Raw genomic sequence first — 13,134 nt, 5'->3', positions numbered from 1 at the left:
CAAACAAGTGCAGAATTTTTCATTTGATATTTATTAAAAGAGTAATTGGCCCCCCTGTAGGATTTCCAGGCTGGAATGACTTGACCTCCCCGGGGAAGGATCAACCTTGTACGACGAACCTGTAATAAGCAATTAAGGAGCGGGACGGAGAGATACGGCCGCATTTAAAATTGCCGCGAGGGTCACCGCATGAAGACAAATTACAGGTCGGTCGCTTAACTCAGCTCTTGCTCTTAGCCCGTCGCTCTCCTTCGTTGCCTCGTGGCTTTCACAGGCAGGTCCATCAACAACTGAAGCTACCCACCAACGCTTGCACTTCGACGCCTCGGAGTGCAGATAAAAGCCCTTTTCCGCACGCAGGCGGGGATTGGGAAAAAAGACGCCAAGATCAGAAAAGGGAAGGTTTCTGTGATCTTGGACGGCTCAGTTGATTCGAGAGAGCTCCTCGTTTCCCAGAAGAAGAAAAAGGATGAGTTTCTGTTTTTGATGCCACATCTCTGACAAAGACAGAAACTAGTTGGAAACACAAGCGCTCCCTTTTGTCTTCCCTTCTTGTATTTTGGGCTTTGATGTGGAGTCCCGCGTCCAAATAAAGAAAGCAACACTTGCCCACATGTTGACGCCGTCTCGCTTCCACGTTTTGTCCCCTGCTCCGAGCTGCTTTAATAGACAAAAGGACACTTCAAATGAAAGCAGACATTCTTCATTGGCTACAAAAGTCTGCCTTTGATACTTGTTTTTGTTTTGCTGATGAAAAGATGGTGGCTTGATGACACAGGTGACTAAGCCATTAATATTTTTTTGTTTTGTTTTACATTAGGAAGTGAGCCAACTTGTGAATGTTCAAAACTGGCCGCACATCCCATTTGACATGAGTCATCATTGACTACAATTTATTTATGGTAGCTGAAACTTGACCCAGGGGAGTATTCGATCCCTTATCCTACGTGTAGCCGACAAATCGGATCCATGAGAAACCAAAAAAATATAAATGAAATTGTTTCTTCTTATTTCTCTGACTCATCAGCCCCGACACGCATACGGTGTTGTCAGACTTTCATATTTGAAGAACACACAACTCTTAAATCAACAAAATATCAACTCGTTCAAAGGAAGCGTGCATTTAAATGCACAAGGTCGCTTAGTGACTAATTTTTCCCTCCTCCCGCAAACACTACAAGCATACTAATGTCCACTTACAATAATAAATAAAACCTTGCTGAATGGAAAACAGCTGCATGGTGCCGCTCTGATTTTTTTCCGAGTATTCCCTCAAGATTTATAATTGGACTCAATTTTACACTGCTATCTCAGCCACTACATTTAAAAGGTGCATTATGTACAGAAGACATAATATGATGTGCTAAAAGGCTTGATGGCATTTTATAGAGAGAGAAGCGGTTACATATCACTTTTCACACACCAAAATTTTGAAACACCAACCCTGTCCAAGCACCTTAATTGAACACAATAAAGCCATTGAATTTTGAATCCTCTGTCTTGAAATGCTGCAAGCGCTTGAAATGCTTTTTTTTTTAAACTCAAGCTATGGATTGAAATCGTTTTTTGAAATCCTAGCCACGACAGGAGCCGAACTTCAAAACTCCGAGCCTGTCATAAACTATACTTTGAAACCCTAACTCAGTTTGAAACCCAAACCTTGCCATGAAATCTTAACACTTGCTGGTAACTTTAACACTTGAAACCCTACCTTTGGCTTGAAGCCCTGACTTGAAGTGTTAACGCTTACTTAAAACAAGGTGGCAGGCTAGAAATCCTATCTTGAAACTCTTGAAACCATAAACCATCCTTGAAACAATACCTTGAAACCTTAACATTGGTTTGAAAACATTTCCATGACTACAAACTGCAACCCTATTTTGAAGCCCTACTCTATTTGAAATCCTAAAATGTGTTTGAAACCCTACTTTGAAACCCCTACCCAGGCTTGAAATATTAACACCGATTTTAAACCCAATTTTGAATCCTCCACCCTGTCTTAAAATCCTAATTTGAATCCCAAACCTTGCATCCTAACTTTATCAGTGCCTTGAATTCTGACTTTGGAACCGTAACCGAGGTTTGAAACGATCTGGTGTATTCCATTTGAAATGCAGTGTTGGGTCGTGGGACATAATTTCTTATCCACAAATCAGTGAGCCATGACTCCGCATATTATTCAAGCAGCAACATTGATGTCATTTATTAAAATATGATGTGTGTGCCTGGTGGTTTTCTCCATGTAAATTTATTCTGGCGTTGCTTTGAATAATAAATGGACGCTACTAAAGGTGTGCTGTTAAGGGAGCGCCCCCGACAGGTGTCGTTATCATGTCAAAATGTTGAAATTAACTTTGCAGAGTCCTGACGATGGTTAACCTTTCATTTCTCACAGGTGCCGTCCCACCTCAGTTACGCGTACAACAGCCAGACATGAGAAATTGCTGGATTGCCTTTGTGCCCTCCATGCTGAATCACTGGGTTAGGGTTAAAATGCATGTGTGTGTGTGTGTATGTGCGTGCGTAAAATAAGTTGATGCACCTGGCAACATATTGACGTATTCAAGGGAAGGCCAATAATTTCGTCTTGTGAGTTTCAGCCAAACAAGTGCTTCTTCAAGGCAACACAGTTGAGTTCACATTGTTTGCAGTTTGGTCCTGAAGAGCTTTTCATATACACACATACACATGCACACACACTGGCTCACAACTTTGTATTGGCTGATAAGATGAAGGCGGCGGCAGGGGATTCTGCCGCCCCCTGCCACTAAATGTGTCACGCCAGCCAAATGTCAGATCCCGTCAAAAGATATCAAGGCAGGCTGCAAAATGTCAGATGGAACAGGGAGTCATGAAAGCCATGATGATGGTGAAGAGGTGGAGGGGGAACAAAGGGGATGGAAAAGTAGTGCACGCGTGTTTGCCTTCGCCAAGCACCTGTGTCGCCCTAAACGACTTGTTATTGTGTGACCTGCTTTCTTTTTGGCAAATGCTAAGCCGTCAAACTTGTTCAGCCTTCATCTGCCTGCCCCACTGGACAGATTCAATATACTTTGATGTAACCATGTGAGGAACTAACAGACTTGTAAAGTTGCAACTAAGGCCCTTTACACACAGAAAGACATTGGACTGTTTTCGTCCAGATTTTTCCATTTATTCCCAATCAAGCATGGCAAAAACCTGACTATGTCTTAGATGGAACACTCAAAGGTTTCGGTCTAGAATATATTAAGGAATGCAAATTGAATGTGAATTCATTAGGGTTTTGAGGTCAGCGGGCTCATGAGCCAGAGTTCAAAGCAAACGTGTTGAATTGGCGTTTAGATGTTATACGGCACGGAAAGAGAATAAGATGCCAACAGAACTCAAGTGTAATTGCTTCTAAACCCAGGTTAATATAAAACTATTCCTTAACTTATCCCACCATACCTGTGGTGTTATAAAGCATTTATATAATCTTTCTCTCGCGCGGTACGTTCTTTGAATAATTTTAGCAAACTACTTTTATTTATTTTTAATCAACCGGGGGCAGCAGCTTTAGGAGGGACTTTGAGACTTTCCTTTCCCCAGCCACTTCGCCCAGGTCATCCCGGGGGATCCCAAAGCGTTTCCAGGCCAGCTGAGAGATATAGTCTCTCCAGCGCGTCCTGGGTTGTCCACGGGATCTCCTGCCGGTGGGACATGCCCGGAACACCTCCCCAGGGAGGCGTCCAGGAGGCATCCTGATGAGATGCCCGAGCCACCTCATCTGGCTCCTCTCAACGTGGATGAGCAGCGGCTCTACTCTGAGTCTCTCCCGGATGACCGAGCTTCTCACCCTAACCGAGCTTCTCACCCTATTTTTTTTAAAAGTACAAAATTCCTTTACAGTATTTGTAATTTTTTTCCAAGCAGCCGCAATCAGATAAAGATGCTATTTACACATCAGGGTTTTATTCCCAATGGGGATCGTTAAGGTATCCAAGGAAACGTGGCCAGCCTACCGAAGGTGGTGTAGAATTCTTCCCTGGTGAGGTGCTGGTCATCGTCCACATCGTTGTACTTGAGCAGATCCAACAATGTACACTCGCCAACGTCCTTAGGCAGACCTTGGTGCTTCGTCACCTTGAGAGAGGAAAGATGGTGTTAAGATGGCGGTGCTTTTCTTTTTTTTCATTTATTTTTTTATTTCTACTCCGTCAACAACCTCTGTCATTGCCAAATGAAAAAACACTTACTTATATGAGCATAATAACAGACATTGTGACTAACCAATAAGGTAGTTACAGTGACTTTAATTGCATTTTCTCCCAGAGACTTAACATCTGTTCAGCACTGTTAATCTCTGATGTCTACAAACACTGTCTCACTAATTAATCTCATTTTCAAGACAAATTAAAATTGAGGAAAAAAATTGCATCAAGCAAGCTTGAGAAGGGTGTCTTCAAAGTCATGTTGAAAAAATACAGGCCGAACTTTTGCAACATATTTTGCCTTAACAAGCTTTCATTCCTTGCGTGCTGTCAAGAGACGCACGGCAAGAATGTAAAAACATGTAAAAAATATGTTAATATTAAAATGAGATGTCAAGGCTGCAGACGGTTACTAAGAAAGACACTGAACTCCAGCGGGAATACTTGAAAATAGATCTGAAGAGACATTCTGATGGATAACAAAGCTAACCACAGTGAACCTACCCTAAACTCCCTAAAGACTGAAGGCATTTAATAAAATATAATTGAATAACTGGATCAATTCCAATAAAATTGGAAAAAAAGCATCTTTATTCTCATAAGATTTTACTACGTTAAGAGAGTCACATTTTTGTTGCAACAGTATGACTTTTTTCATAAAAAAATAGTTTGTCAATGCTTTACTCGTAAGATGATGGCTTTTATTACTTAAAATCCCTGACTCAAAAAATAAGTAGTCATATTCTCATACTATGACGCCTATTTTAAGATATATACATTTTTACCTTTTAATTACACCATTAGTGCCGTAAGATTACAACTTTTTTCTCTGAATTCTTACTTTCTTAGAAATACTACTAACATTATTGTTATGCCTGGAAGTTCTAATGAAAGGTCACAACTTCCACAGTCTCACCTGTGTTTAGTATCTTCTCCACCTAATATAATTTCCTGTCATTTTTAACTTACTGTCACCATATCCATAAAACACTAATGTACAGAATAAAAAAAACACTAATGTGCTAGAATGAATTTAAATTAATTAAAATAATTAATTTACAAAGGTTGAATCAAGGCAACTGGGCTCTTCATGTTGGTTGAATTCACTGTATGTTTCTTGTTTTCCAAAAATACTCAATTATGACTTGGGCAAACAATGTCAAGTTCAAATTTGGTGATTGGCTAAATTCTAGATGAGGAGTTCAGGTACAAAAAAAATCTGTGGTTATCTTTAACTAAAAATTAATGGACTGCTCTCCATTTACCTGTGAAAGTTCGCTTGCTGAGATTTGCCCATTTCTGTCTGTGTCGAAACCTCTGAACATTGCGTCGACCAGCTGCTTCCTGGCGGCCATGTTGTCCTTGCGGCTCCCACTTGCCACCTTTGTCGTGGCGTGTCTTTTGTCGTACACGTCCAAGACCTTGGCCTTGAGACGCCGGTAGTCGCTCAGTCTGCAGCTGTCACCTAGGAGAAAAAAAAGGTGGCGTTTAATTGAGGACTGAAAGGTGAAGCAGTCCACTCAGTTTCATACGAGTCGTTTAAAAACAATGAAACACTCTTTACCATTCAGGAGGACGTCACAAGTCATATTATCGCAAATTATCTCGACTATAAACGTAATTTAAAACTGCACAGCTAGCATGAGACAGCTTCACTCAGTCTTGTCAAAGGTCAAAGCTAACTATTTGGCAGCTAGCATCAGTGTCATGGATCGGAATGGAGCAGGGCGACCAAACGCAGCTTGGACCAGGGTTTATTGAAAGGAAAAGGTAGTTGGGAGAGAGGATAAGGGGAACAAACTAACAGAACCGGCAAACTGACATAACTTAACGGACCGACCGACAGACTGTCTAACCAAAACAGAACTGGCAAAGACAGGAACCAAAAGAAACAAGAACATCAACGATCCGACAGGGAAGTAAGGGGCAGATAGGACTTAAATACAAGATTGATTACATTGATTGAGGTAACACAGGAGGGGAGGGGCGACGCGAACAGAAACCATGGTAACAGACATAATAAAGCAACCGGGGATGAGTCGTGATAATTAGATGCTAACATAGAAGTCAAGGGTATTTAAAAATGGCCGACTGCCTGTTTAATTTTTGGTCGGGTCCTTGATGAGTTTTATGAATACTGTTAAAAAACTGGCCAAATCGATGACACTCTTTGATTGCCACCGCTTTAGTGACAACCCAACATCCCCTGTAGCAAGTTGAGGCAGAAGCGCCATAGTCGACGAGCGACAGGATCAGAAATTGCCTTTTGCAAGCCACCATCACAGGCTCTAACATCACTGATGCGAAGAGGCCACAAGGAGGTCGTGAGTCAAACTCGGAGCAGAGTCACTGTCAGATCTCCCGCGACATCTGCTGCTGTCACCACCTCAATCCAACATTGGGGAGATTTTTCATGAATATGTACTTAGAGAGCTTTTTTCTTTCTGCCAACCTTTTATTTTTACTCGTCATGAGATGAAAGTTGTAAGAGCAAGTAAACCGCATTTGAAATATTCAGTAGCTTGAATGAGATCCCTTTAATAAGGACAGCAAAAATGTAATTTCAAATAAAAAATATTGTAATGTATAGAGGACAGAAAGTTGTAACAAAGACAAAGATAACCCAAGTAAAATGCAGTTTTATATTCTGATTTGATTTATCAAGTGAAAAGAAACTATTGAAGGCCATTCTTACTAGAAACCCTTGTTCCGATGATGCGGAATTAAAGCAAATCTTCAAGGAAGAGCTGGACAAAAGATCTCCACAGACTCATTGCCACTTAAAAAAGCTTGATTTCACTTTCACATTTCACTTGCTGCTGAGAGTGAACCAACCAGTTATTAGGTTTAGGAGCAACCTTTGTTGAAAAACTCCAATCTGTTTGCTTGTGCTGTCTTTGATAATTAAATGTGTTTAATGGTAGGAAATATTTAAGTGTGCAAAAACAAAAATATCAAATTTTCACACTACTGTATATAAAGTCGCTGCAACTGAAAACAACCACCCAAGGCGTTATTGGAAAAACAACATAAATAATAAATAATACATTTTTAATTTGAACTACGAATAATGTGGCACAAATGCCAAGCAAGAAGAGGATCGCCCCGGCTGCTTTAGTTTTAATAAGATTAAGAAGGAACTGAGAGATCTAACCCACAAGTATTCAAGAAGACGTTCAATGTTTCAAGTCACGTGTTGAGATTTCTCCTGTGTAATGTTCTCTTGTAATGAGTATAGTACGGAACGCCGTCACGTTGTGTTTCTGACTGGACACAAGTCTTTGCGCTGTGAAAGGAGTAAAAAGTGTGTGGTGATGCCACGTCTATGACAGGACTGTTGTGACATCTCTTGACAAGCATCAGCATCAGACAAGCCGCCCGCTTCGCAAATGGCACAATGAATAAAAGATAAATGGCTGTCGGCGGACCCTCGGGAACGTGAAGGTCACGGCCGTCACGTTGCGGCGCACACGCGACCACACGCGCAGGCTCAGAGGTACCGTACTAGCCACTATCACATGCATTTCTTTCTCTTAATGCAAGTGATATTAACACGATTGTTTGCACACTAACAGTATTCCGCAAAGTCTACAGCGAAAACTCGGCTGATGGACAGCTGCGTTGACAAACGGTTCACTTTACGAACAAAATTTCTGATGACCAATTTCCTGTAAATGTCCGCCACATCCTACAATGCGTTGTTGAATATGGCGGCCATTTTGGTGAACACACACAGCAGTAGAATCAAAAAGGCAACGATGTGCAGTAATTTGCTATAAAACAAGTTTTTTTTTTTTTTTTAAACGTGCTTTCAATTATTTCTATGTTGTTTATAATCACACAACCGATAAAGATAAGATACCTAGTGCTGAGGGTCGAACAGATTATTTGTATTTCTATTCAGTTCAATGGTAAACTTTCTTTGCTACGCTAACATTTCGATTCACAACTTTAGTGCCACAAAATGTATTAAGCAATTCAATCCCGTTTTACTTTTTTTTTGGTTTTAAAATCTTTCTTGGAAAACACTTTTCTCAAAAATGAGTCTTCTCATTCAATTGCAACTTTGTACGGTTATTGACTTGCCCTTGGGAAAAAAAAGTTATTTTCTTAAGCAAATATTTGCTCTCTTAAAAATCATAAACGTTTCCTCAAATGAATATGACTTGGACAGCAGCTGTAATGCAGCTTAAGTGATGTCTTTATTAAAGCTGGTTCACAGGCACTTGAAATGAAACCAAGCGATACATTTTCTGTTTTGTCAAAAAGCGGCTGTATCAAAAAGATGGATGGCTTTTTATTGTAAGTGCCAAAACAAAATGAGATAGCTGGAAATGGCTAATATGCATGATCCACCCAGACAAAAATAGGTGAAGGTTGTGAAGACGCCTCTGCTCTACGACTCCCAGCGGCGTTCTTTAGTGCAATAGCACATTTATTCGCACATAAAACCTTATTTATATTGATTGCGCCCTGTGATTGTAAATACAGTCACGCGTGACAAAGCTTCTTGTTTCATCTTTTTAACTGTACGAAATGTGTTGCCATGGAAACCAACGTCAAAAATGTCCAAAAAATGTCAACTTTTCTAAAATTACAGTACAGTTTTGTTTTTTTTCATGTTACAGTCCAACCACTTTTTGTTTAAAGTACTGTGGTGACCCCAAGTCAGAGACCTTAACACCTGTGAGTGGGTTCAAAGGGATGATAAATCTGAAAAGGTTTAAGGAGAGCAGGTTGCTGCTCGCTTTAGAAAGACTCTGTTTTGTGTGGAGAGTAGACACAACTTGCCTTTGTCTCCTCATCTCATCACATATCCACAAAATAAGTAGGTGTTAATTGTTTTATTCTTTTCTAAAGGTTTATTAACTTTATTCTCGTAAGACTACAATTTTTTTCTCACCCAAAAAGTTTCTTTTGTGGCATTGTTTTATTCTTATTTTCTCAAGGAAAACCAACTTTATTTTTGCAAAATCTTTTTGAGTCCCCCGAAAAATATATTAAATTGTATGCTAGAGATATACAGTGGATATTTTTGTGTGTATGGGTACATATAATACATTATATATGTAATATATATATATATTATAATTGAATTGAATAAAATCTTTGAAAAGTATTTCCTTCTTTGTAAGATGCAACGTGACAATGACACGGCAGTCCATGTCTTTTTTGTGATGCCTCACACAAAGCGTCATGAACAACAATGCTGCGCAAGGTCGTAACTGAAAGGCCTTCTACAATCAAAATCACGCCTTGTTCTTCTATCTCACTCCCAAATAAAAAAATCTGTGGTTCAATAGCCAAGAACGAAATGCGAGTCGCGAACAGCACATCCGCCCGTGGCCTTGGCCGCGGTCGTAGCCGCTCCCACCATCCATCAGCATGGTGACAAGCGAGCTGGCCTCAAGCGCAGGTCACTGATGGCAATCTTGAAGGGCGAATGGGGGCCGCGACACCTGAGCTTGGCAGTAAACTAACGTATGACGCCATACATTCACAGTTCACTTCAAGAGCACCGGTGTCTTATCTCTTTAAGGCTAGTGCCGGACCGATAAGGATATTTTTATAGCGATGCTGATTACGATATTTGGCAGAATAAAAGTCTGGTAGCTGAATAAATGTCGATTGATTAATATAATGAATGAAAAACGTTCTTCAATGTCCCTTAACATTTACCCAAATAAAGAAGTGAATTCCAAGCAGAATGTTACTGTTTTACAATAATTTTTGTTAGTTTAATTACGACTGAGGGAAAAATCAGTCGATCAATTTTTCATTTTGTGGATGGGAAATGTTTGAATGTCATTACCTTTGTCTTATCTTGTAATCAATTAATTTGGTTTTAAAAAAATATATACACATATGTTTTGAAAGCGCTAACACGAGCCGATTAAATGTTCAAGTCCCAATTGCAAGCCGCTAAAAAGTTGGGAGTTTCTAAAGATTATGTGTACTGATCTTCAACATTAACTGCAACCAAAAGTTAATTCGAACCAAACTGGGCAGTGATTGCTTTACATACCACTAGTGGGCGCTCGTGTACACACGTTGAGAATCACAACGGCAAGTCGTCATTCGTTATTGGTTTCTCTGAGATGCCATTTTAGGTGATCAGCCTTTTAACATGCCCTTACTTCATTCACTTTTGCGTAACAAAATTCTATTTTCGATTTTACTTCAGCCCATTTAGGCATTCAACTAGCCAAGCATGAATTGATTGCATCCTCTGCTGACTTTAGTAAATGGAGAGCGTTACTCGGTCAGTAGCATTAGTCGTGAGCAAAAGTGTGCCAAGTTGACTTGTTAACGACTGTACTTAATCTCGCCCCCTTCAATCAATTGTGTTCACTTCCATAAACACCTAAGCAGCATCTATCACTGCGGATTTTACTGCACCGCCTTAAAAAGCAGCTCAGACACCATCAAAGTGGCCGTGCGTTGATTACTATAAATAACCTTTATTAGTACTTGAAGGAAACCAAAACAACTGAAACAAAAACACCGGCATAGCACTCAGGTTCGTGTTGCCTGCGCCGCAAATAACAAAATGCTAGCTTCTCTGCAGGGGAGGAATCATTCCTGGGATGAGCTGTCACATGGTCGCTGCTTGATTTAAAGGCTTAATAAAGTTCACCCCTATGCTGGACAAGCAAGGGACTTCGATGAATGCTATGCAATTTAACCAGTATTTTAGTAAAGTGCAACAAAGAACTTAGAAAGTAGAGTTTCATTAAAAAAAAAAAGAAAATTCAAAATAGGCTTGATTGATGCATAGCAGTAAACTTTGTTGACTTTTGCAACTTTGCCAATTTTTTTTATCTCTATAAGCTTAATCAAGACCACAGTTATGATGTGTTTCATAATCATTTGAACACAAATTGGTTTCTGGCGCACAAAAAGTGGATCACTGTTGCAGGCGAACTGGCAAACACAATGATTATCAAGACGTCTCTTGAGGTTGACTGGTAATCCTCTCTGAGAGAGAGGTGAACACACACACACACACACACAGACACACACAGACACACACACACACAAACTCTCATCATCACCATCCATCGGAACTTAAGTGATGTAATCCCATAGATCTATTGTGCCGCATGTGGCATCCTCCTCAGCCTTCATCGATCGCCTCCTAAAGCCGTCGACTTGACAAAAAGGTGACGCTAACGGGAAGGGTCGCCATCTCAGCAGCCTTGCCTTTTATATTTTATCACCTCTGCCGAGGCGGCTTTGTGAGTGGGGTTACCACACTTCCTCAAATAGAGTGAATACTAGCGCCTGGAGAATCCTGTGACTTTTTGCGGTGTTATTGGAGATTCTGTCAGAGTAGACGTTGAACCCCGCCACTTGTTCGGCAGTGCTACAACATAAGCCATCTGAGTGAATAACTCTCACGTATATTACTTTTGGGTGAATAAAAACAGAGTTGTCATGTAAATTACCGTATTTTCCGCACTGTAAGGCGCACCTAAAAACCTCCAATTTTCTCAAAAGCCGACAGTGCGCCTTAAAATCCGGTGCGCCTTATATATGGACCAATATGGATTCGTGGATGAGGACTAATTCATTAAAGTTAGCTTTACGTGTTTATTTTGTGTGTTGTGTGATATTAACGTTTGAGCAACGTTGAGTTATTGATATATTGTTATTGTTTTCACTATTTTGAATGTTACTATATTGTGATTCCATTAACGTTTGAGCAACGTTGAGTTATTTGTTCTATGCGCCTTATAATCCGGTGCGCCTTATAGTGCGGAAAATACGGTACACAGTCAGAGAAGCTCCTCAGGTGGACTGCTCATTGGCACGTATAGACAACTGACCATGTACGCCGACAGAAAATTTAATTCAACTCATTTCAACTTCATTTATACAGAATACTACAATTAGTTCTAAATGGCCATACCTACGTAAATAAAGGCTAAACAAATAAAGAAAAACCAAAACCGCCAAACTAGAAAATTTAACATCTGCGTGGAGTTTGCTATGGCTGCGTTTGAGCCAAATATTCATCACAGTAAGCTTAATCACAAATACATACCAGTTATTTCAGTACATTTCAGTTATTGAAACATTCTGTGTACAAATATACGCGTATGGGGCTTTTTTACACCCATTTTGTTTGACTATAACATACTATAATGGAAGTAAATGTATCTGTAATTTCTATATTAATCATGGAATTGTGGCCCATTGCAGTCATTTTAGGGGGTGTTTGTTCCAAAGCCAAGTCCTGAGGGACTCCACATCCTGCCTTCCTGGAATGCAGCTCGTAGATAAATTACTTTGTCGTCCTCCCGCTTGCCAAGTAGGCGGGGGACGCGGTGGAAGTGGCTGCCAATACGGCAGATGACTCCATACATCAGCAAACATTTCGATTTCCGACCATTCATCCGGCAAGACCAATGAATGCACCTCCTGGACTCCAATATTTGATGGTCCTGTTGACCTGGATACGTCTAGTCAGCTATCTAGCTATCCATCTATCCATACACCATCTTTGTATTCATCTTTCTCTTACATTAAGCCTCTTTGAAACATATACAAGGCATGATAGTCATGTTTCAAATGAAAAAGCTCCAGTATAATGACTAAATATTCTATTTCACAATGTAATCCTTGATAATAATTTGATGGATTTGTTCACATTTTAATTAAACTAATTCATATTTTAACATTCAAGCCTTCATAAATCAAAGCCTATTGTATCTCTGTCAATGTTATTCTTAGTGACTTGCACTTTCGACACGGTCTCCATGGAGATTTAAACTCACGCTTTGATATGAAGGGAACTTTTAATATAGCCTAATGATGATTTTAAAAGAGGTATAGGTAAGGTCACACTTGGGTTCTAGAGTGCAGTTTAATTACACGGGAGGAAAGTTCTACAGGGAAGGTTGCGATGGGGACGGTGTGGAGTGGACTATTCATAGCTTTGATATGAGAAGACGCCCAC

The 13,134-nt window shown here is 40.1% G+C and overlaps 1 protein-coding gene across 4 annotated transcripts in view; it reads right to left on the bottom strand.

Moving 5' to 3' along the window:
- Positions 1 to 13,134, bottom strand: part of fstl5 (follistatin-like 5) — a 75,486-nt gene that overhangs the window by 28,272 nt on the left and 34,080 nt on the right. For all 4 annotated transcript variants that reach the window (XM_049763497.1, XM_049763727.1, XM_049763651.1 and 1 more), the window contains 2 exons: positions 5,438 to 5,637; positions 3,984 to 4,104 (listed from right to left, as the gene is read on the bottom strand). In XM_049763497.1, the coding sequence (XP_049619454.1) occupies positions 3,984 to 4,104; positions 5,438 to 5,637 (321 nt within the window). The remainder of the gene's footprint in view (positions 1 to 3,983; positions 4,105 to 5,437; positions 5,638 to 13,134) is intronic.

The sequence above is a fragment of the Syngnathus scovelli genome, chromosome 1 (assembly GCF_024217435.2).
Source record: "Syngnathus scovelli strain Florida chromosome 1, RoL_Ssco_1.2, whole genome shotgun sequence".
NCBI lineage: Eukaryota > Metazoa > Chordata > Actinopteri > Syngnathiformes > Syngnathidae > Syngnathus > Syngnathus scovelli.
The sequence above is the reverse complement of the archived record's forward strand: the minus strand, read 5'-3'. Positions and strand labels throughout refer to the sequence as shown.